The sequence below is a fragment of the Silurus aristotelis genome, assembly GCF_946808225.1.
Source record: "Silurus aristotelis genome assembly, chromosome: 1".
Lineage (NCBI taxonomy): Eukaryota > Metazoa > Chordata > Actinopteri > Siluriformes > Siluridae > Silurus > Silurus aristotelis.
In genome coordinates, this window is record NC_139574.1 from 35,366,218 (window position 1) to 35,391,263 (window position 25,046).

The window sequence follows — 25,046 nt, forward strand, 5'->3', positions numbered from 1 at the left end:
ATATAGACTGTAAGAGAGAGAGAGAGAGAGAGAGAGAGAGAGAGAGAGAGAGAGAGAGAAAGAGAGAGGGAGAGAGAGAGAGAGAGAGAGAGAGAGAGGGAAGAAAGACATGCACATGGAATGCCAAATCAGATTAGGAGACGCAGGGCAATGTCTTCGTTTCGACTACTCTTTTATCTACATGTTTTCGCAGAACTCATCCTTAGTTTTACTCTCCCATCTGGTGAAAGAGTGAAAGCCACTTTGTATTAATTGACCCTTTCTTCCCTCGTCTTCTTCCCTCGCCTTCCCTCGCTCCTCTTTCCCTCTGTCCAATTTATCAATGATTACAGACACATCTGCTCACACCACCTGAAGCATAATGTGTCGACTACTTGAGCAAGTGTAAGTATAAGTGTGTGTGTGTGTGTGTGTGTGTGTGTGTGTGTGTGTGTGTGTGTGTGTGTGTGTGTGTGTGTGTGCATTTGAAAGTGTGTGGTCTGTGTGCCTTTGAAAATGTAGACCTAATAACCAGCATGTTTACTACAGTTTGTTTACAGTGTGTGTGTGTTTGGGCATGTGTGTGTGTGTGTGTGTGCTTTCATTAGCTCCACATAATCAGTAAGCTCTGTGGGGATATGCTTTGCTGGTGATGACAGATTCCTCCTCTTCGTCTCCTTCATTTTTCTTCCATCTCTCTCTATCTCAGTCTCACTAAGCCAAAATGAAAACTCTCTTCTCTTTCTCTCTGAGGAATTACACTCGATGCCAGGAGAATACAGTAACAAAAAAAAAGTAAAAAAAAAAAAAAAAAAAAAAATACACCATGGCTATAAATAATACATAATTTTTTATAACTCTCTTCTCTTCATTACCTCTCTGTCGTTGCTCCAATCTTCCCTTTATTTCCTTTTCCTGTCCCCATTTCTCTTGATCCTCTCGATCTGTCCTATTCTTGGCTTTGAAAACCTCATCATTCGCTCTCCCACCGCCTGCTTTTTTCCCCCCGGTCTAATCTCATTCTCTGTCTTTCACACCTACACACTCAATCCTCACCAAAAACCTCCTTCTATAGCCTAATCCCTCATTTTCTTCTCCTCCCTCCTCTCCCTCACGCATCCGACGTTCGTACTGCGGCCTTTTCTTGATCTCGCTTATTTTCTCCGTTTACTCAGTTCCTCTGTCCCTATATGTCTTCCCCTCCTTTCACTTTAGTACCATTGTCTGTTTCTCTCTTTGCTTTTTGCTTTATTCCGTCTCTCTCCAACAAAGACTTCTGTTTGGTTCCGGCTCCATATTGTGATTTGTTCTGCAGCTCAGGCTTTGCGTATAATCAGCTGGGGTTTTGTATGTGAGACAGAGACATAGAATGCGAGAGGAAAGCAAAAATGAGAGCAAGAGAGAGAGAAAAAGAAGGAGAGAAATAAAGGGCAGAATGAAAGAGACTGCGAAGTCGATGTGATGAGGAGAAAAAACGCAGAACATCTTTCTCTCGTCCCCACCGCTGTAATTACACATCAGCAGTTGATGTTCATTTCTTTTCTCATTTCCTTCCTTCCCTTTCTACTTGTGCTTGCCTCAAATTTTCCCCCTCCGTTCCTCGCTCTGCAGGCGTCCTGCAGTGGCAAACGCTCCTTCCTCCTGCGTTTGATCTTCTATTTATGCTGCTTACGCTCTCGTTTCCACACTTCCATCACTACATTTGCTCTCAGCCTGCTCGGCTGGGCTTCTTATCTCACCCCCCCCAAAACACACTCTCTCTCTCTCTCTCTCTCTCTCTCTCTCTCTCTCTCTCTCTCTCTCTCTCTCTCTCTCTCTCTCTCTCTCTCTGTCTTTCTTTCACTCTGTCGCTTTCTCTGACCTTCATGTTCTTCAACGCCCCCCTATCCTGCTGCCATATTTCAACCGTATCGCTCCCTGAAACTCGCTCGCCTTGAAACACTTCATTTCATCCCACATTCTCTCTCCATTACTCAGGATTGCCCGTCGTTTTCCCTCTCTCCCTCTCTCTCACTCACTCTTTTGGATTATCCTTCCTCTTTCAGACCTTTTTGCTGCTCTGTTCATTGCGAGGTTTTGGACGTTTGTTGGTACCTACGTTGTATTTAGATGGGAATCATAGGAAAGGGATTCTAAATACATTTGCAGGGATGTTGCACTATTTACCTGGAGCACCCACCCACCCACACACACACACACACACACACACTCTCTCTCTCTCTCTCTCTCTCTCTCTCTCTCTCTCTCTCTCTCTCTCTCTCTCTCTCTCTCTCTCTCTCTCTCTCTCTCTCTCTCTCTCTCTCTCTCTCTCTCTCTCTCTCTCTCTCTCTCTCTCTCTCTGTGTGTGTGTGTGGGACCTGGCTTCTATCCCTGTTACCATCTTAGATTCAAAATGCTTTATTGGCAAGAATTCTATAGCAGTCATGCTGCCAAGGCTAAAGACCCACCCTCCCTCCCCCTTTATCACTGCCCCCCCTTTTACCACCCCCAACTCTCTCTCTCTCTCTCTCTCTCTCTCTCTCTCTCTCTCTCTCTCTCTCTCTCTCTCTCTCGCTCACAAACCTCCCTCCCTCCCTACCTTGTGTCCCCAGAATGATCTTCTGTATTCAGACATTCAGAATATATGTACAGCTTCCCTCCAGCTGGCATCGAGGCCCAGCACTGCTGAAACAATGCGTATTCAAAAGCCAGAGGACAAAAAAAAGTAGTGGCAGTAAAGAAACATAAAAAAGAGAAAGAAAAAGGCAACGCATCCTCCATCTCATGCTGAGCTGATCCTAAGAGAGGCAGCAACCATGTCCTTGCTAAGTAACAGGCTCAAACACTCTGGGTAATAAACAATAGGTGCACAGTGTAAATTACTCCTCGAACAGATGTTTGCCTTGAACACTCAGGCCTCTCTCGGGCTTGCGTTTATCAAGCCCCTGAGTAATAGTGCCGATCGACCTCTGTTTGCCTTTCACATGGCGAATGATCAGCGCCATAAACATGGGCCAAGATGCTCCTAGGTCAGCACTTTTAGCCACAGGCCCTGAGCTGGAAACTCTCCTCCATACTTCAGGGGTCAGCTAACAGAGCTGCTGGCATATCTCCTCCCACCATGCTGCTTCCTGTACAATAAGAAGTTCTCTCTCTAGCTCTTTTTCTTTTTTTTTCACTGCGCAACAATCATCTCTCTTTCCCCCAGTACAATTCAAGCCTTATTTCACCTGCAGTCTATCTTTTTACCTCCCAATCTCACACATTGTCCCTCTCATTGAGTTTCGCTTCTGAGGTCAGAGTGTTTTAATGGTCACACTCAAATAGCTTTTATCTGAGAAGTCTTCAAATACATCCTCAAAAGTCTCAAAAATCTTGTCAGCTTTACTCCGGAGAGATCGCCTGAGAAAACTTCTGAGGACTACTGGAAAAGGGACTTCTCAGAAAGTCTACCAGGTTAGCTTAAATCAGCTAGGCTAGCATCAGCAATAAACTCTGCTGGAAAAAAAAATTACATTAGCCCCTAGTACAAAAATTTCTAATGGTTTCCATTAAAAAATGCCATTACAACCCATCAGCTGTTAGCTATAGTTTTTGTTACGTAGTTTGTTTGTGTACATTCAACAATAATCTTCAAAAAACAAAGAACAAATTCTGGATTCTGATTTCGTCATTACTAGCGCTAATTTGCTAACTGATATTAGGCATTCTGGCAGGATTCTGAGAGGATTTAAAAACCATGTCCCTACACGTAACCATTTTCGTTAATTTTGTTGCTAACTGGATTAATGAAACAATCTGAAATTGTAAATTGTAGCCAGCTTTTTTTTTTTTTAGCTTTTATTTTCTACAATTGTTTCAGTATCATCCCACTCTTATCTATCCAGCCACTGGTACAAAAATTTTAATGGTTTCCATCGCGAATACTATTATAACCCTTCAGCTGTTAACTATAGTTTCTGTAACATAGTGTGTTTGTGTGCATTATTCAACAATTATCAGCAAAAATGTAAGAATCCATTGTAGAAACATATTGGAATCTGGATGCTCAAGCATGTCTTAATGGTCCCTAATTGGTCTACACAATTACAGTTTCCATTAAAACCAAGACAAGTCCCATTAAAGGCATGAAAACCATTACAAGTGCTATGAGGGTTCAGTGTAAATTAACTTGTTGACTAGCATTGTTATTAAAAGTGGGCTGTTGGCTTGTGCTAGCCTTCAAATATGGATATGATTTAAGCTATGATTCTGATATATTGATTACCATCCCTAATTAGCTTAATGATATAAGACAGTTTGGCACGATTTCTGAGAGGATTTTAAAAACCACATCCCTATACATATCCATTATACTGTTTACTGTTGTGGCTAGCTAGATTAATAATACAATCTGACAAGAATTTGTAGCCAGACATGTTAGCTCGCCAGTTCACATTATCCAGGAATACTTGAAATCCTGCTGTTTTAGCTTTTGTTTTCTAAAAATGACTCCATATGGTCCCCTTTGACACTGTTATCCATACATTTATATTTATTCATGTCATTATCTTGAAAGTTATATATTTTGAAAGTTGGAGGCACACAATTGTATAGGGTGGCTTTGGATGAGGTGGAATGAAATTTTCTATTCTTTTGAAAGAGGAGCTCCAAACCTGTTCTAGCGTGACAATTCCCCTGTGCACAAACCAGCTCGATAAATATATGGTGTGCAAGGGTTGGAGTGAAAGATCTTTAGTGACCTCAACTTTGGGATGAATGTGAACACTGACTGCATCCCAGGCCTCCTCACCCTATGCCAGGACCTGACTTTACTAACATCCTTGTGGCTGAATGAGCACAACTCTCCAAGATCTAATGGAACATGTTTTTAGAAAAGTGGAGGTTATTATAACAGAAAATCGGGACTGGATGTGGAATGGGATGTTCAAAAACGGACTAAAAGCTTATGATCAGCAAACTTTTGTCCACGTAGTGCAGTGCTCCCTATAAAGATTTTAAATATTTATGAAGCTAGTTAAGAAAATGTGTAAAAAAATACTTTAATGGAGAAATGATTTCTAGTTGGGTTTTTTTTATTTATATTTGAACCTATATTACTTTTATAAATCAGCATTCCCCCTCGGTGTTCTTCCGGGCACAACCAATTTTGAGCTGATCTTATTTCTATATCTTTTCATATCCAAAGCCACATTTGATTTGGACTGCAATCTGCAGAGAGATGTTGAAAATTGCTTGATGCACTGCAGCCGTAAATCTGGAAGCCCACTATGACTCTGTCCATCCCCTGACTGTACTATCGAAGCTTGCGCCCTTTTTGCCCATAAATTATGCTTCCACTGTAATGAAAAGCCTGGATATAAACAATGAAGAGGAAGATGGTAAGATGCAATCTACAGGGTTCAAAACATTCAGTTTATGAGACATTGCATGTGACAAGGATGGTCTGGATATAAAGAGAGGACCTAGAAAAAGGCTGAATAGACAGAATAGACTGTAAAGAGAGAGAGAGAAAAAGACTTACAGCAGAGGGAGAGCAGAAGGGACGACTGAACGAGCAGGACAGTGATGGAGCGAGAGAAGAGGCGAGATCGCTGGCCTGCTCTCATTGTTTATTGACTGTCGTAGGCTGGTCAATGGGGCTTCTGTGGCTTCGGCCAGGCCACACACACACACACACACACACACACACACACGCACACACACACTCACACTCACACACTTTGCTTCGCCACCCAGCTGAGACTCGGCTAAACTTCAACCACTAGATGCCACTCCTACAGTGGCGCAGCAGCAGAGCGTAAGGTTTCAGCTAATTAAAACACTTCACCCGGCTGTTCAAACTCTCATCACCTCACTCACACACTCCAGCAGGAGCTATAACTGATATCTGCAAATTAAAGCCCTCCAACTTTCTCATTTGAGAAGAGAGAGGGGGGGAGAACAACTTCAAGGCTGCATAATTTCGCTTGCACTCCTATGCAAGCCTCCTATTAACAACCAGAGCGCGGGTTAATTAGTTCTGCACCTCGATAATGATCGGCACATACACGGGATCGAGAGTCTCGTTTTTTACTGTCGCCGACTTCCGCTCTCAGAAGTTCTCATCCTGAAGTACACTTGCTCGGGTTCGAGTCCGGCGACGCCCAGCTTGGTAAATGCCAAGACTTATTTTCACAACACCGCTCGAGTGTAGCAACAAGCGTCAATACCGATCGATGCCGGGTTCCATCTGGGTGAGGTGACTCATTCACAAAGCTACATAAAAAGTATGCGGGAATGAAAAGGTAAGCCGCAAAATGGCAAAAATGACAAATAGACCTGGGCTAGGCTTTGTGAAGAAGAAGGGGGGGGGGGAAATGCCAACCTCAGCAACCTTATTCCACTCTGATCTTCTGCTTGCCTAAGACAATGCTGTAGTTTTTTCCTTTACCAATCAGAGCAGAAGTACACATCTCACGGTATACGAACTCGAAAACATCCAGAATCCAATCAGAAGCAACAGACGTCAAATGTTAAAAGTCAGTCCTTGGCCAGTGAAAAAATATTAATAAAAAATCGGTAACACCTGAACGGATGCGATATGTCTAGACTTCTAAGAGCATGCCTCGCTCTGCTGCACATGGCCTGAACACACACAGACACCTGCTATCTATCTTGAACTTCCACACACACATACACACAGAGCACTGAGAGAAACAGCGGTACCAAGGTGGCAGGACTAATATCCCCCTGCGTGAGGCCCGAGTGTGTAGGTGAGGTGTGCGAGCACAGCACACACTCCTATCTGATATAAGGTGGTGTCATCGGCGGCCAGTAATAAAACAGAGGGCAGACCAACATGATAGATGGTGCTGAGTTTCAGCGGTCCCCTCAGGTTACTGCACAGACCCTGCTTCCAATCAATCCCTTTTAGTCAGTAAAGCCAGGTGAAAGTTATTCCGCCTTCTGTCGTCCCCTTGCTTTTGTTCTTCCGCCTCCACCTTCCCAATCCGTTCTTCCGTCCTCCCCACAAATGGTTCGGGTTCGAGCTCCCTCGGTTTGTGCACTCTCGTCAACTCTCTCATCAGTAATCCCGGAGTCGAGCTTTGACGCCTCGTATTTATGAAGCATTCGTCGCCTCTGGTCGCATTGTTCGCCGCGGGGGTGTGCGTTTGCAGATGCGCAATAACCCAAATATGTGTTATTTGTTGTGTCAAGGCCAGACTGAGGCACAATACGCCTATTCAGCCAGACAAACAGAAAGTCACTCAGATTCAGGGTTCAATAATGGTAGGCCAACACTATTTTTTTTTCCTCGTTACACAATTGCTCTGTATCTGATCGGATGTATAGTCGCTCGTGTGTCTCGCGTACAGAGCACCACTTGACTCTGGACATCCAAAGCCTATCTAATACATTGTCTGAATGCAGACATCTATGTGTAGAATGAACACCTTTTAAATCCAATAGAGGATAAGAGCATTCCTAATAAGCTGTTTCCAGTTCTTAATTTTACTTTCTCCATATCTCTCTCTCTCTCGCTCCATCCCCTCTCATTCTCTATACGTGTAAATCCTGCTATACTCCTATCATTCCTAATACTTCTTCACTGGATTTCTATGGAGACCCTTTATCTTTTCCCTTGCCACTAAGGGATCTAAATCTACATCCTTTATGACAAAGTCTATTCCTAATTCTACAAACAAATGGAATGTGTACTGACCCCTCAGAATTATCTTATCTCAGAAATAAGGCCCTGATGTATATCTGCATATAAAGCAATGAAGGTTAAAGGAATACTCCAGAATTACTGTGTTTCCCAGTGGTTTAACAAGCTGATTGGGGAAAGCTAAATTTTAATGGAGGCAAACAGTATCTTGTTTCATGAGTTACAGTTTGTTTGACTACCTAATGAAATCCGTATTAATAATAATAAAAATAATATAAAATCATCCACTGGGTTGTGTTCTATTCCTTTTGGGAAAATATAAATATATATTTCCACTGGAAACCTCACATGAGTTAAACGAAACTGTTAAATGCAGTCGATATAATAAATAAATAAATTTTGATATATTTGATGGGATAGTTTGTTTTGAAAGAGGGATTATCCCTGTGCGTGTTTGTGTTTATGTGTGTGTGTGCATGTCCAATGAATACAACTCCATCCAGGAACGTGTTTCTCACAACATTACAATTCATATTATCTCCACAAAATGAGCTCAAATTGAATACACACAGGCAGGTTCAGCCGTCAAAAGGCGACTGCTGTTTGGCTGAACGTTCAGATGCTGGTTAATTTGTGCCCCTCGCATTCATTACGGCCTGCCTCACTGTGTATGTTTGCACTCGTGCCTGCGGGAGACCGACAAATACAGAGACGGGGGGGGGGGGGGGGGGGGGCTGAGATTGCATCCCCATCCGTCTTCCTGTCTCCCCTTTTCCAATTCTCCTCCAAATCTAATTGTTAATGGCCGTCATTGGAGTTACAATGAAATAAGAGTTGCCAAAGCACTTAACGGGCTTAAGGCGGGTGCGTGAAGCTCATTTTAAAGACGTCCAAATCCTCCCCATGCTGCTTATCCATTCCAGGTACTACACGCCCAAACCACTGTGGACTAAACTGGAAGAAGACAATAATTAGTCAGAGACATGAAGAAAGACTGCACTTCCATTTCAACTCAACATCTATCTATCTATCTATCTATCTATCTATCTATCTATCTATCTATCTATCTATCTATCTATCTATCTATCCATCCATCCATCCATCCATCCATCCATCCATCCATCCATCCATCCATCCATCCATCCATCCATCCATCCATCCATCTATCTATCCCTAAAAATTTGCGGTTCGGAACTCGCAGCTCGGAAAATTCGCGGGTTCTCATTTGGAACCTAACAGCAAGTTGCGGAGGTCCGCAGTTTTGCAATTCCGCAGTGGGACCGAATGTTCAGGAACGTTAGGAAAATAATCATTTTAATCGATGTTTTTACTAACAAATTGCATAACAATTTTTACAACATATTATTGTATTAAAGTGACATAATGCCTAAATGAATTCACTAAGGTACCATAGGGGTGCGTCCAAAATTTGTGGCTTTTCTGAACTTTACGTTCTAAGACACGGGGGCCACTGTAATATATATTTATATAGTCCATGTTCTCTCTGAACATTCTTCTTCAATCTGACTGGCTGGAAGGTATGAGATGAACACACTGGTATTTGTCGAATTTATAACATTTATAAACAACATCCTGTAAGAGAAGGTCATTATCTAGTGACCTTTCTGAGCTAAATAGATGATTTTTGAGTGTCCCTTAAATAACTGTAAATAAAATTGCAAATATGGTAATTTTTTTATAATTGGACTGAGAGTTTAATCTGATGGACTGGAGAAAAAAAAAGTTTATATGAGAAATATACAGAGAACTGCCACAAGGAGTGAACATCAATAGCTTCATTAAGAGAGATGCAGCACTTCACCCACCAGCAGATTTGTACTCATTAATCCGCAATGGGTGTAAGTAAAGTCAGGTACTAGTGTAGCTGATGTGAGGAGGCCTGGGTTGATTCAGCGTTCACATTCATCCCAAAGGTCCTCAGTAGGGTTGAGGTCTAAAGCAGGCCACTCAAGAGCTTCCACTCCGACCTAATTTTATTTGTATAGTCAAGTCAAAGTTTGTTAACAATGGACATTGCCCAAAAGCAGCTTTATAGAAATAAATAGATTGTATTTATTGATAAATAAATTTCATATTCATAAATGAGTCCCTAAGTTTATCCCTAATGAGTGAGCCAGTGGCAACAGTGTCAAGGATAAACCTCCAGAGATGTTATGAGGAAGAAACCTTGACACCAAAGAGAACCCATCAACCATCTGGGTGACACCGAACAAAACCATAGATACTGGCGTTGTGCACAGGGGCATTGCCATGCTGAGACTCTCCTATTTCAAGTGAAGGGAAGTGCTAGCTCAGTGGTTAAGGCTCTGGTTTAGTGATCGGAAGGTCGGTGGTTCAAGCCCTAGTATCATTAAGCTACCACTCTTGGGCCCTTGAGGAAGGCCCCTAACCCTTTGAGCTCCAGGGGTGCTGTATTATGGCTGCTCTGACCCCAGCTTCCTGACATATCCTTCCTGGGATACGTGAATAAATAATTTCACCGTGCTGTAATGACAAAGACGTTCTATATAGTGTATGTATATACTATATTTATATAAAATAATAGCAACACTGAAAGGCCGGAAACTCCTACAGAGAGCTCTAGCGAATTCAGAAGGCCCGAGGCGATGGCTGGGCAGCCGGGAGCAGGTAAATGCTGGGGACTTTGGCATGCCGATGCCTGTAGAGACTTTGATGTCCCGATCCTGTGCTCTGCTTACGGCACATTCAATTTTCTCTCCTGTCCTCCTGGCTATTTCTTTGCGTGGGAGAGATGCACGTTACCGTGTCATAAGCGAGACAGAGGAAGAGTGGGTATGTGTGTGGGTGCATGTGTGTGTGTGTGTGTGTGTGTGTGTGTGTGTGTGGGTGCATGTGTGTGGTGTGTGTGTGTGTGTGTGTGTGTGTGTGTGTGTGTGTGTGTGTCAGATGACTGACTTGGCACGCCGCCTCTCTCCCTCTGAGTCTTGTTGTTTGTTTGTGCAGGGCTTTTATGCCAAGCCGGCAGTCATTACTCAATCAGACAGCTTCCTCTGAGCTTGACTCATTAAAGCAGCTCCCTAACTTTCAGCCTATGAACGCTTAACACACACCACGGAAAGGCAACAATCACCACAACACACACGTACACGCATCTTATGTACACAATTAATACAATTAACACCATTTTGAACAGCCACGCCAACAGTCCTATTTACACCCTCCATGTTCGAGGCAAGGGCACGGCATTATATCCGTTAACAACACACACTTACACAGAAATACACTTCAAGCCCGTTTGATCATGCATATATCTGACTGTTTATCTATTTATTTAGTTTTTCCACCCTACAGGACTAGAAAGAGGCCCAGAAAAAGCCCCCCCCCCCCCCCCCCCCCCTCCAATCCCACAAACAATTCCCAGTACACGACAAAACAACGTGAGCATATTTCCTCTCTGGAATGATAGCATAATCAAGCCTCTCTCTTGCCTTTGATTAGCTCTTTGGCACCATATCCATCTCTGTCTCTTCAGTCTCTCTCCCTCGCTCTCACCATCATTCTCTCAGTGCCCATGTTCCACTCGCCGCTTTTTAAATTGCTCTTTTTTCCCTCCCCTCTGTCTTCCCCCCCCCCCGTGACCTTACAGCATGACTATGAACCTTGCTCTTTTCTTTATCCCTTCATCCTTCATCCTTTTTCTTTAGTTCCCTTTCAGTAGGAGGGGGAAAAAAAATCACGCGCTCATCATTTTCTTGACAAGCGGAGCTACGCGGAGAATATTAATGACCCTCCGAGTCCAATTAGCACCTAGCGCACATAACACCTTTACGCACACAAATGCGCAGCGGGTAGAGTGAGAATAACAAGGAGCCCAGGACGAGAATAGAAACGTGCAACGACGAACGTGAGAGACAGAAAGAGAGCAAAAAAATGTAATAAAAAAAGCACACAGAGTGTATTTATTGTACAGATTTAGCCGCGCTATGGCAACGCTAATCATCACAACACAGCTGCAAAAACGTCTCCCAATCAAAACGTACCGCTTAGAGGGTGAAGGAAGAGGAAGCGGGTGCGGGGAGGAAGGAGGCGTGCCTGATGTGCTGCATCCCGCGTAAGGGTCAGGAAGAGGATACGGGGTTGGAACGGGATGATTGACAGATTGGAATCATGTGACAAAGAAAACAGATGTGAGGTTTGTAGGTTTTAAATAAGTGGTGTATATATACATACACACACACAAACTTTATTTTCATTGGTAGTCGCTATGTGAAGTCACTCCAAATTAGCATAAATATATCTGTGTCATGTCACTAGCCACACCCTTTTCAAAAAATAGTACACAGAAGCTCCAGCATCTCAGCCTGCATTTAGACGGTTGTTCTGTAACTACTAGTTCAACGGTAAAAGACCTGGGAGTTATTTTAGACAGCAACTTATCTTTTAAAAATCACATCAATCAAGTTACAAAAACAGCCTTCTTTCACCTTAGAAATATTTCTAAGCTAAGAAATATGTTATCTATATCTGATGCAGAGAAGCTCGTCCATGCGTTTATGACCTCTAGAATAGACTACTGTAATGCATTACTAGGTGGATGTCCTGCATCATTAATAAACAAGCTTCAGTTAGTTCAGAATGCCGCAGCAAGAGTTCTTACTAGGTCAAGAAAATACGATCATATAACCCCAATCTTATCGTCCCTACATTGGCTTCCTATTAAGTTTCGAATAGACTACAAACTACTGCTACTCACTTATAAAGCACTAAATGGTTTGGCTCCCATGTATCTATCCAGTCTCTTAACACGCTACAATCCGTCACGCTCCCTGAGATCTCAAAACTCTGGGCTTCTAGTAGTTCCTAGAATAGCAAAGTCCACTAAAGGCGGTAGAGCATTTTCACATTTAGCTCCTAAACTCTGGAATAGTCTTCCTGACAGTGTTCGGGGTTCAGATACACTCTCCCAGTTTAAGTGTAGATTAAAAACATATCTTTTTAGCAAAGCCTACACATAACACACATCACGCACATCACATCACAACCTTGTGCTCCAGAACATCTGATCACATGCACATTATCAACTTGTGCTGTTAATATCATGAACAGCAGCTACGCTAATTCCTCTCCACTGCTTCTCTTTCTCTCCCCATCCCGAGGCTTCCTGAGGTTTGGCCAGCTCCAGTCACGTCCCACCTCGTGAAGATTATGGACCTATGGATGATCATGGAGAAGTAGATGCCGAGTGTTTAAAGGCCCTGGCATGGAGAAGCTGATGCTGGATCTATGATGATCACAAATTGTTCTGTATTGTTGAAAGATTTATGACCAAACTTTTGATGTCACCCATATGAGGATGGGTTCCCCTTTGAGTCTGGTTCCTCTCAAGGTTTCTTCCTCATATCATCTAAGGGAGTTTTTCCTTGCCACTGTCGCCACGGCTGCTCATCAGGGACAAACGCACACCATTCACCTTCACTGTTGTTTTCTGTAAAGCTGCTTTGAGACAATGTCTGTTGTGAAAAGCGCTATACAAATAAACTTGACTTGACTTGACTTGACACCCACACCCAGTAACAATCATGTTAAAATGGGTCTCAGGACGCTTTTTGTTCCGAGTCAATGTATATGCGTAAATGAAGACTCTTGGTGTTGAGTCTATCAATGAGAATTAAGTTGTTACAGTGCGTGTGTGTGTGTGTGTGTGTGTGTTTGGGGAGGGGGATCGGGGGTAAGTGTCGGGTGCAGAAAAAAGTGTCTCAACGTTGTTTGGATTTTTAAACACTGAGTAGATGTTCTAAATGCTTTATGTGTGTGTGTGGTGTGTGTGTGTGTGTGTGTGTGTGTGTGTGTGTGTGTGTGTGTGTGTGTGTGTGTGTGTGTGTGTGTGTGTGTGTGAAATCATCCTCCAGCCTCATCCTCTTCGTGTCACTTTCCGGCCACTGCACTCCTGGTTATTTTTGGGTTTGGTGAACAATTTTCGACTCAGCAGCAGTAACAAGTCTTCTGATATATTCGTACCAGCACCCCTACACACACACACACACACACACACACACACACACACACACACACACACACACACACGTCAGTGTCGCTGCTGCAAAAACAACAGATGGGCTACAGTCAGTGCCCCTCTCAAGAAGCATCCTGTACACTAAGTGTACACGTTGAAATGAACAAATTAAAGTCGGTACAAGTTCACAACTCCGGTGCACAAGACCCCAAACACTCCGAGCCGCCGAAAAAAGATTACTCAGGGAATTTTCACCGCACCAGACATCCCCCTTAATCCCCTGAGTAAACCGCTAATAAGGCCGAGGGGAGAAGCGGCAGGATGAATCAGCCCAGGAGAGGAGAGTGTGTATCCGAGGCGGAATTCACACACAGGCCGGGAGCAGGAGAACAACGAATGATGCGTTAATGTGCCAAATCAGAGATACACTTTAGTGTTAAACACACATCTTTAGAAGGTAAACAGCCTGCTAGCCTTGAGGGGAAAAGGGGGGGGAAGTGTCGAGGAGAAAGAAGAGAACCAGGAAAGGAGATGGTAAATAGAGTAAGATGAAATAATTAGAAGGTCTGCTTTCAGGCGTTCGCTGAAATATGCAAATCCGTTTAATTTCGCTTTGATTTGCTTGGCTGCTTCCATCTTCTCATTCTTCTTCTTTCTCACACACACACACACACACACACACACCACTTTTTTTTCTCTCAATCCACATTAATACTGTATTAATACACTGTGTGTCAGTTCAATTGCTCTGGCTCAGTGTTACCCTCAGGCAAAGATGCCTCTCTGTTTGTGTGTGTGTGTGTGTGTGTGTGTGTGTGTGTGTGTGTGTGTGTGTGTGTTTGTGTGTTTGTGTGTTTGTGTGTGTGTGTGTGTGTGTGTGTGTGTGTGTGTGTTTACTTCCAAGGAAACAGCTTCAATCTGGTTTGTATACCTCAATGTTTGCCTAATTAACTTCTCAAGATGCGCTCATGTGAGTTTTATTTTTTTTTTCGCCCATGCATGCTCCCATGCTGATATGTAAGTCAATGACGCACAAGGGGAGGCACGTGGGTGCGAGAGTTTGTCGTGTGTGTGTGTGTGTGTATGTGTGTGTGTGTGTGTGTGTGTGTGTGTGTGAGAACACGCTCACTCATGTGTGCTTTTAACCCTGTCAAGTGAGCAGCGACAAGTCTGCTGTCTGTGCACCGGTATAATGAGGAATGTGTCACACACAGTATTTTTGGGATAATGTAGTTATGGAAACTTTTCTCTGATGGGATTGTGTGTGTGAACTGAATGTGTGTGAACTGTGTGTGAAAGAGAGAGCGAGAGAGAGATTACTGATTAGAAAAAAGACACAGCTGTCTCTCCTAATACAACGCCCCTTCATTCCCATTACTGCCTGCATTATCTCGCTCTCTCTCTCTCTTTCTCTGGCTGAGAAAATCACAGCCTGCCAGTACAGCACACACCCCACATCACATCTCTCTCGCTCTATATCTCTCCTTTTACTTTATTCCCCAATGCTCCTCTCTCCCCCCTCCCCCTTACTTTATTCCCCAGTGCCCTCTCTCCTACTCCCTCTCTACCCCCCTCCCCTTACTTTATTCCCAGTGCCCCTCTCTCCTTCTCCCTCTCTACCCCCCTCCCCTTACTTTATTCCCAGTGCCCCTCTCTCCTTCTCCCTCTCTACCCCCCTCCCCTTACTTTATTCCCAGTGCCCCTCTCTCCTTCTCCCTCTCTACCCCCTCCCCTTACTTTATTCCCCAATGCCCCTCTCTCCTTCTCCCTCTCCCCTTACTTTATTCCCCAATGCCCCTCTCTCCTTCTCCCGCTCCCCTTACTTTATTCCTCAATGCCACTCCCCCTACTTTATTCTCCAATGCCCATCTCCCCCTTCCCTCTTCCACCCCTGCCATTTTTCCCCCTTACTCTATTCCCTAATGCCCCTCTCTTACCCCTTACACTTCCATCTTCCCCATCCCCTTTACTCTTTTCCATAAAGCCCCTCTCTCTCTAATGCCTCTCCCTACCATCTTCCCCCTCCCTTTTACTCTTTTCCCCTATGCCCATCTCTCCCCTGCCTCTCCAACCCCCCCTCCCCCTCCCTCTCTTTCTTACTCTTTCCCCCTGCTTCCTCTCCTCCTCCCTCTCTCATTTCTCTCATGCTCTATCCCCCCTTTTACTCTATTCCCCGATCTCTCTCTCCCCTTCCTCTCTAACCCCAACTTAACCCCTCCCTCTACACCTTACTTTATTCCCCAATGCCCCTATTTACCCTCCCTCTCTAACCCCTTCCCCTCCATCTCCCACCTTCCTTTCCACCTTATTTTATTCCTCAATGCCCCTCTCTTCCCCTCCCTCTCCCATCCCTCTCACCCTCCATCTTCCCCTTACTCTATTCCCCAATGCCCCAGTTTCAGGATAAGAGCCTGTAGCTAATGCTATAATGTGGTGTAATGTATATTGCTAGGTGGATATCTAACTAGACACATTTAGGGATGAACTGTTTACTAGTTAGATAACTAACCCAGTGCTAGCTAGCAATGGTAGATCAAGTGCAGAATTTCTGAGCTAATAAACAAATTCCCTGCTTACAGATGACTAATTTACTTTTTTAACCGGGTAAAAGTTTACAGTACTCGCTTTTAAAAGTCTCAAACATATAAATACTGAGAAGTAAATACACTTGGGAAAAAATGCACCTAATACAGCAATGAAATTAAAAAGAAACTGTCACTGTACACCAATTCTAACTAGCTGTTTAATAAACCAAGTATTAGCTAGCTCAAGTGCTAGCTTGCTAGTCAACAAACCCATTCCTAGCCAGCAAGTTAACAAACCCATTGCTAGCTATCTAGTTAACAAACCCAATTTTAGCTAACGAGCTAACTAACCCAGTGCTATCTATTTAACCTAATTTATTGAAACCCTAAAGTTAGACAGCCAGCTAGCAGATTGTGTTCGTTATAGCACAACCTAGTAACTTATCTCTCCAAAAATGCTTTTCTCAGATATAGAACATTTTCTGTTTTCGATATACAAATTCTACAATGTTTTGTCCTTTATTTATCAAGCAACATATTTCCATTTTCATCACCACTTTTATTCCTGCATTAGCCAAACTTTTACTAGTCAGTGGGGTTTTTTGTTGCTGTTGTCAGTTTTGTACTCTTTCCTTCACTCAGGATAATGATAATGCATTAAAAAAAAAAAAAAAAAAAAAAGCAGCATTTCTGCCCATCTCAGCCCTCTGCAACTGCACTTTACCTTGAAATTTAATCATGAACATACCTCACAAATTGTATTACTTTTTTTTCTCTTTTGCATAAATACAAGAATCCATTTAATGTCTCGGGCTTGAAATATCAGTTTACACAAGTGGCTGCTACTGAACCCTATTTCTGTGTATTTCCTATTTCTATGCCTCATTCAAGAGCTAAACCCAGACAGTGTCAGCTAAGAAACCTCATACAAAATGATGCATTATTGCCTGAGGTGGGTTAACTTAATTTTGCAGTGGTAAGTTATATATAAAAGCATTAATATATATTATATTTCATAAAAAAGAGTACTAAATGGCACTGTAATCATGGAGCAATCAGTAAGATGAAAGTCTGGGCCGAGTTTAACCAAAAATTTAGGTGGAAATAGGGTTTATAAGCTGGATTTAAGAATGCAATCCAATAATATTATTTCCTGATACCTGGCTTAGGCTAAAGCTGGAGGATAGCGTTTCAGCTGCGACAGGAGTCATCATTCCATTATCAAATCAATGGGTTCATGTTTTACGTTGAGGGATGCCCTGTCTAATAGTGATTGAATAAAGAATGTAACCAATGTGTGACATCTGGGTTGTGTTTTTTCAGTTGTGTTATAAACACACCCCCATCTTTAATGCTACAGATTTCCAGTATTAGGTCAGATCTATTTCAATAAATAAGCTTAGTGCTTATGCTCGGTTAAACAATGCCCTGTGTAACAACCCACTTCATCACTGTATTGGTAACTGTGTGTGAGTTCCAGCCTGGATTCACGCCTTAATCACGTGAGCAAGGCTGACATTGTTTACTCGCCACAAGGCTACCAGGGAGCATCTTGGATGGGGGTTAACGAAGAGCACATCGGCACACTCTTGACACGAAATCCCCCGTTTACAGCACCTTATGTTTTGGCGTCAATTTCCATTGCCTTATTCTTGATGGGACTGATGCCAATAGCACTACAGTATATTACACACACACTGACTGACACTTATCCTCATTTCTTGAACATTTCACTATGTTAATAAATTGCATTATAATTAAAAAGTGCTTGCATGGTGTAATGTCTCCTGTACTTTTGTTGCGATCTTAGAGTCGGAACATAACACCTGCATTGTGTAAGTGGTGTTTCAGAGACAAGCTAAAGGTGTAATGACAAACGTTTTCCTTGATTAATCGGAACAAATTAATGTTTTTTTAATTGGATGTATGGCTTATTATAACTATATAAAACCCTAATGCAGGGTATTTATGTACAAAAGGGTATTTAAAAAATGCAAAAGCCACATAGTAAGTTAAGTAGTAATTATATTTAAGTTTTTAGTGGCTGAGAAGCGCATGGGGGATTTCTCCTTGAACAAATTCAATAATGTAATAAAAATAATAATAATCAAAAGCATTTGAATATGCAAGGTGAAGCAATTTGTGTAAATTAACATTTGTATTGTTTTTTTAATGATATTTGCAGATGGCAAATTGACAACCATTATCAATATAAAATATAAACCAAAATTGTGTTGACAATTTTTGTTAAAAAAATACACTGACATTTTGTACTGTTGTGAAGATATAAGCATCTAGAATATATAATGAGTTTCATTTTGTATAGTAATAAAATGGAATCTGCATAAATTAAATATACAAACATTGAAAACAAGCATTTGAACATAGAAAATTCGCAGTAAATCACGTTCAAAAATATAAGTTAACTGTAGACAATTGTGGATAAATAAAAGACAAAAAAAAAAAAAAAACATTGTAAAATTTGTGTAAAAAAGACTTAACTAACCAGATTTTGCTATAATGAACACGATCTTAATTAACTAAAAAAAGAGAATAGAACGGAGAAACGCAGCAAGCTAACAGTCTTGATTACAAAAGTAAAAATATGCATTGGTGAACAAATGCATAATCATTCGCTGTAAACCTCAACAGTGACTAAAAATTAATTCATTTAACTGAATCATCCATCACTATATCGACAAAACATATCCAGTTCGAGTATCCCGAAGTTATAAACAGTTCAAACAATAGCACTTTATTCAACTACACCATTTTCACATGTTGAGGATTCTACAGTTTTTGCACATTGTGCTGATGTTTCACGTTCATCTGTGACACACAAGTTCCACTTTGCATAACTTAAGGGTACAGTTTTCTTTGTTGCATTTAATATAAAATGCTTCCATGCCTTGGGACGCACACTTGTTCTTGCTGTTGACCCTGTACTGTCTGCCATTTTCCCATCTTACCGTCATGCTAAACCGTAACTTGAGCAGCCCCACTAATCGGTAAAGGCAATCATGACAACAAAATTCATTATCGATTATTATCGTTTTTATCGATTAGTTGTTGCAGCTCTAGAATTTTCTTTCTTTCTTTCTTTCTTTCTTTCTTTCTTTCTTTCTTTCTTTCTTTCTTTCTTTCTTTCTTTCTTTCTTTTTGGTGAATAGTATACTCTCTCTTTTCTGTCAGTCAGAAACAATGGGCATCCGTATAAGAGGGTAGATAGTGCTGTCCTCTGAGTGTGATACTCTGCGACTACATTTTCTCTCTACTTTGTCGTATAGCATTTGGCAGACACCACTATCCAGACTTACAATTTTCAAATTTTTCAAATTTTTCATACAGCTGAGCATTAGAGGGTTAAGGACTACAGGTAGCTTAACAAAAACGGTTTAGCAAATTCGGACACTTAGAAGCTTTGTGTACATGGTATAGATTGGGATCAAATAGTAAAAACTAGGGATAAAAGTTAACGATGTGATGCATTGATTAAAAAAGTGTGCATTTAAGGTTATAAATGATGTACTACAATTTGAAATAAGATCTGGACATAAAAGTGCGAGAACAGTGATTTTGGATCGCTGGAAAGAACAGTCTTGTGAGAGTGTAAAGAGAGAGATGAGATGCACTGTTTAAGCTGCTGAGGCTAATATATGTGGGAAACCTTCCGATGTTCAGTAAACCAAGTGTTCTGATCTCCCGAGCTTCTTGTCGGTGTCCTAACTGCTGTGGTGATAAACCGATCGGCAGAACAAATCCTAAATCCCACAAACATTGTATATATATATATATATATATATATATATATATATATATATATATATATATATATATATATATATATATATATATATGTCACATAGAATACAGATTAAAATGGCATTTAACATGGATTAACTTTTTTTTTGCACTACAAAGGCTTGTTCATGAAAGGGCCATGCGTTAGAAGTCAGAAGGCAATTTAATATGGATGGACCATGGGCAGTTCTTGGAGTTTTAGGAGTGAATGGATGGGCCTGTCACGTAGCACATAAGACATGTTCTTTATTTTGTTTGTGTGTGTGTGTGTATATATATATATATATATATATATATATATATATATATATATATATATATATATATATATATATATATATATATATATATATTACAGGAGAATTGCTGGAGATTTGCTGAGTTTAATCAAGACTTTACGTCTTCGCATTCAGCAAGGCATCCCATCATCATTTCCTTTTCTGTTTCCCAGAATGAATGTTTTTGTACTGCTTAATTAGCAGACTGTGTTCTTTTGTGACTAAGCCCCAGGAGCCATTGTTAGGATAAACACAGTTGTAGGTGGGATGTAAAACAATAAGGCTGCATTCATAGACTTCGGCTGTGAAAAATAGAAGGACAGAATTAATCTAGTGGTGAAAAAATTCCTGCTAAAGGTCTTCCATTAAGTTCTGACCGGCTGTGCTCGAAACACCCACTGATTTAAACATCCCCTTAGCTGGCCAGACTGGAATTAAAAGGCTGTCCACTTGACATTAAGTACAAGTTGTTTCATGCTGTACGACAAGGTAAATTTCAGCGTGTCACCAATTACCCTTTCAGCCTTGTGACAGTGGTACTAACCCTGACCTGCACAGCTTCTTGATTTTAAATAGATTATAATTCTAATAAACAGCGGATTAAAGACATTTTATATGAGATACACATAAGCAATGTAGTTTAGAGAATCTGTTACAGAACTAGTGACCACTGTGGTTCAGTCCAGAATGGCCTTAAGCAATATAGGGCCACTAACCCCAAATGCTTGCACTGGAATACACCCCACATTTCATTAGGGTAGTCTACCATCTTCCTATATATACAGTGAGGAAAATAAGTATTTGAACACCCTGCTATTTTGCAAGTTCTCCCACTTAGAAATCATGGAGGGGTCTGAAATTGTTATCGTATCTGCATGTCCACTGTGAGAAACATAATCTAAAAAAAAAATCCAGAAATCACAATATATGATTTTTTTTTAACTATTTATTTGTATGATACAGCTGCAAATAAGTATTTTAACACCTGAGAAAGTCAATGTTAATATTTGGTACAGGAGCTATTTGTTTGCAATTACAGAGGTCAAACGTTTCCTGTAGTTTTTCACCAGGTTTGCACACACTGCAGGAGGGATTTTGGCCCACTTCTTCACACAGATCTTCTCTAGATCAGTCAGGTTTCTGGCCTGTCGCTGAGAAACACAGAGTTTGAGCTCCCTTCAAAGATTCTCTATTGGGTTTAGGTCTGGAGACTGGCTAGGCCACGCCAGAACCTTGATATGCTTCTTACAGAGCCACTCCTTGGTTATCCTGGCTGTGTGCTTCAGGTCATTGTCATGTTGGAAGACCCAGCCTCGACCCATCTTCAATGCTCTAACTGAGGGAAGGAGGTTTTCCCCAAAATCTCGCAATACATGGCCCCGGTCATCCTCTCCTTAATACAGTGCAGTCGCCCTGTCCCATGTGCAGAAAAACACCCCCAAAGCAGGATGCTACCACCCCCATGCTTCACAGTAGGGATGGTGTTTTTGGGATGGTACTCATCATTCTTCTTCCTCCAAACACATTTAGTGGAATTATGACCCAAAAGTTCTATTTTGGTCTCATCTGACCACATGACTTCCTCCCATGACTCCTCTAGATCATCCAAATGGTCATTGGCAAACTTAAGACGTGCCTGGACATGTGCTGGTTTAAGCAGGGGAACCTTCCGTGCCATGCATGATTTCAAACCATGACGTCTTAGTGTATTAACAACAGTAACCTTGGAAACGGTGGTCCCAGCTCTTTTCAGGTCATTGACCAGCTCCTCCTGTGTAGTTCTGGGCTGATTTCTCACCTTCCTTAGGATCATTGAGACCCTACGAGGTGAGATCTTGCATGGAGCCCCAGTCCGAGGGAGATTGACAGTCATGTTTAGCTTCTTCCATTTTCTAATGATTGCTCCAACAGTGGACCTTTTTTTCACCAAGCTGCTTGGCAATTTCCCCGTAGCCCTTTCCAGCCTTGTGTACAATTTTGTCTCTAGTGTCTTTGGACAGCTCTTTGGTCTTGGCCATGTTAGTAGTTGGATTCTTACTGATTGTATGGGGTGGACAGGTGTCTTTATGCAGCTAACGACCTCAAACAGGTGCATCTAATTTAGGATAATAAATGTAGTGAAGGTGGACATTTTAAAGGCAGACTAACAGGTCTTTGAGGGTCAGAATTCTAGCTGATAGACAGGTGTTCAAATACTTATTTGCAGCTGTATCATACAAATAAATAGTTAAAAAAATATACATTGTGATTTCTGGATTATTTTTTTTTTATTATGTCTCTCACAGTGGACATGCACCTACGATGACAATTTCAGACCCCTCCATGATTTCTAAGTGGGAGAACTTGCAAAATAGCAGGGTGTTCAAATACTTATTTTCCTCACTGTATATACAAACTATAAGGAAATAATGCTTATGGACACCTGAGCATAAGATTCTTATGTGCTTTTTTGTACATCCCATTCCACATTTGGTCCCCATTTGCTGCTAGAATGAACTCCACATTTATGAGAAGATGTTCCACTAGATTTTGGATTGTGGCTGTGGAGATTTGTGGTCATTCAAGTACAAGGGTGTTGGTAAAGTCAGGTACTGATGTAGGGTGCGGAGGAGTGGGGTGCAGTCAGTGTTCCAGTTCATCACTCTACAGGGTTAAGGCCAGAACTTTATACCAGGTCATGCAAGATCTTCCACTCCAATACATGTACACCATATATTCAAGGAGCTGTCTTTGTGCATGGGGACATGCTGGAACAGGTTCGGGTCTCCTAGTTCAAGTCAAGGAAAAATTTTATGCTACCGCATCCGAAGACATCATATACAATTGTGTGCCACCAGGTTTAAGGAAGAACCAGATATGGCTGGAAAGGTCAGGTGTCCTCCCCATACTTTTGTCCATATAATGTACAATGTACATACGATAAATCTAAACAGCACACTCTGTCCATACATTATTTGCAGTGTATGGAATAGGAGAGTGGTTGAGAGACAGATTGTAAATGGTGGGCAGAGCTGGGGAAGGTAAATAGTAAGGTACCCACACCTGGCTAAAATTTGGGTTAATGATTATTCTATGTTGCAGTGAGCAAAAGGATATTTAAATGGGGAGAGATGAGCTCCAGGAGAGAGTGAAAGCTGAGCAGCACAAAGCAGTGTCTTTGTTTGTGTCACAAAATAAAAGAAAAAAAATTCGTTTGAGCGATGCCTACTGTTGACTCATTCTCAGAAAAGCCAAAAAACATTACACGGTGTTATAATGAGTTACATTATATCTTGAATGCTCGGTTCTGGTTGGTCAAAAGGTTCAAACATATCAACAAAACCAGTTGACTCGTGAAGAGGATAATGCTATCTCATTATAATAGCACTCGTCAAGGGGTTTATATTACAAGGGAACAGTCCGTTTTTGAAGTTGATGTGTTAGAAGCAGGAAAAATAGGTAAGGATCAGAGTGACTCTGACAAGGGACAAATTGTGATGGAGAGACAACTGGGCCAACAGATGGTCTTGTGTGGTAATCCTAGTATGCAGTGGTTAGTATCTACCAAATGTGGTTAAGGAACAGTGGTGGATGAAGTACACAAACCATGTACTTGCGTAAAAGTGGAGATACAGTAGGTACAATATGACTCCAGTAAAAGTAAAAGTGCTCCCTTTAAACTTTCACTTGAATAAAAGTACAAAAGTATTTGCCTTCAAATGTACTTAAGTACCCAAAGTACTATGATTTATTATGGCTATAATGTTCTATTGTAATTTTTGTCTCAGTTTCTGTTTCTAAGACTCTTATGTTACTCTTAACACACCAATCTATTGATAGAATAATATACATTTATTCATACACTGATTGATATTGATATTAATATCTATTAAAATTATCATGAGCCTAAAATCTTCTTTTCAACTGCAAGTCACTGAATCATTGAATGATGATAAAACTGATGATTAGTGTCTTACAGAAGAACTTCCTACTGAGAACACTTCATTAGGAAACAACACACCAGTGGCGGTCCATGCATTTCCCACATAGGCCTTCATTTGTGTCCTATTCAAATCAATCCACTTCTTAATACTATCATTATGAACCTATGGCTATAGAAACCATCAATATTATACAGAAAAGAAGTATAACAGAGCGCTGCATCACAGGCAGTGAGAATGGATGGCAGTATTAAAGCAAATAAACCTACTGAACAACAATTCAGCCAGTCTCCTTTCACTGTAGCCACATCTGCACCACCCACATACATCATCTATAGCATAAAAAATTAATCTCATAATATGACCTCAGGTTTTTCCCCAACTCCAACCGAAACTATGAAATGAAGACAATAGACTTTGAGGAAATAAATATATAAAGTTTTTATAGATTCATGGACAAGAATATATTAAAACTTAAGCATTCGCCATAGTAATGTTCTGTTTTAGTTTGTATTAATAGACATTTATTGCCTCATGTATTGCTGTTATTTATTCGAAACATGACATCTAAGAAGAAAAAACCCATTGTCTTGCTGAATGAAGATTCATATCAGTTTCTCTCTTTCTCTCTCTCTCTCTCTCTCTCTCTCTCTCTCCCGCCCTCATTGTTGCTCCAAGCATCTATTCTTTGTTCAGCCAGCAATGCAAGGTGACCCAGGTTTCCTGGCTTTCGATAAATAACGCGCTCCGACTATTCAGCTCGCCGTGTCAGAGTACTGGTGACGGTGAGTGTTAATCAGCAGCCGAGAATAACGAGTGCACTCTTCTCGTTTCTCTCCTCCCTCATAATCAACATGTTTACATGTCATCTTCTGTCATCCCGCTCTTTCTTCTGTCTCAACCCTCTGCTCTCAGAAG

The 25,046-nt window shown here is 41.4% G+C and overlaps 1 protein-coding gene across 5 annotated transcripts in view; it reads right to left on the bottom strand.

Annotated features, from left to right (window-relative positions):
• The window catches only part of cadm4 (cell adhesion molecule 4), a 206,298-nt gene that overhangs the window by 48,064 nt on the left and 133,188 nt on the right, over positions 1–25,046 (bottom strand). Inside the window, exon 1 of one of the 5 annotated variants that reach the window (XM_083537909.1) lies at positions 5,483–7,077. The exons of 3 other annotated variants lie outside the window; for them this stretch is intronic. In XM_083537909.1, coding sequence (XP_083394035.1) covers positions 5,483–5,567 — 85 coding nt within the window. In that variant the 5' untranslated portion in view covers positions 5,568–7,077. Of the gene's footprint in view, positions 1–5,482; positions 7,078–25,046 lie in introns of those variants that run through there. One more of the 5 variants, XM_083537906.1, reaches the window with a different exon arrangement.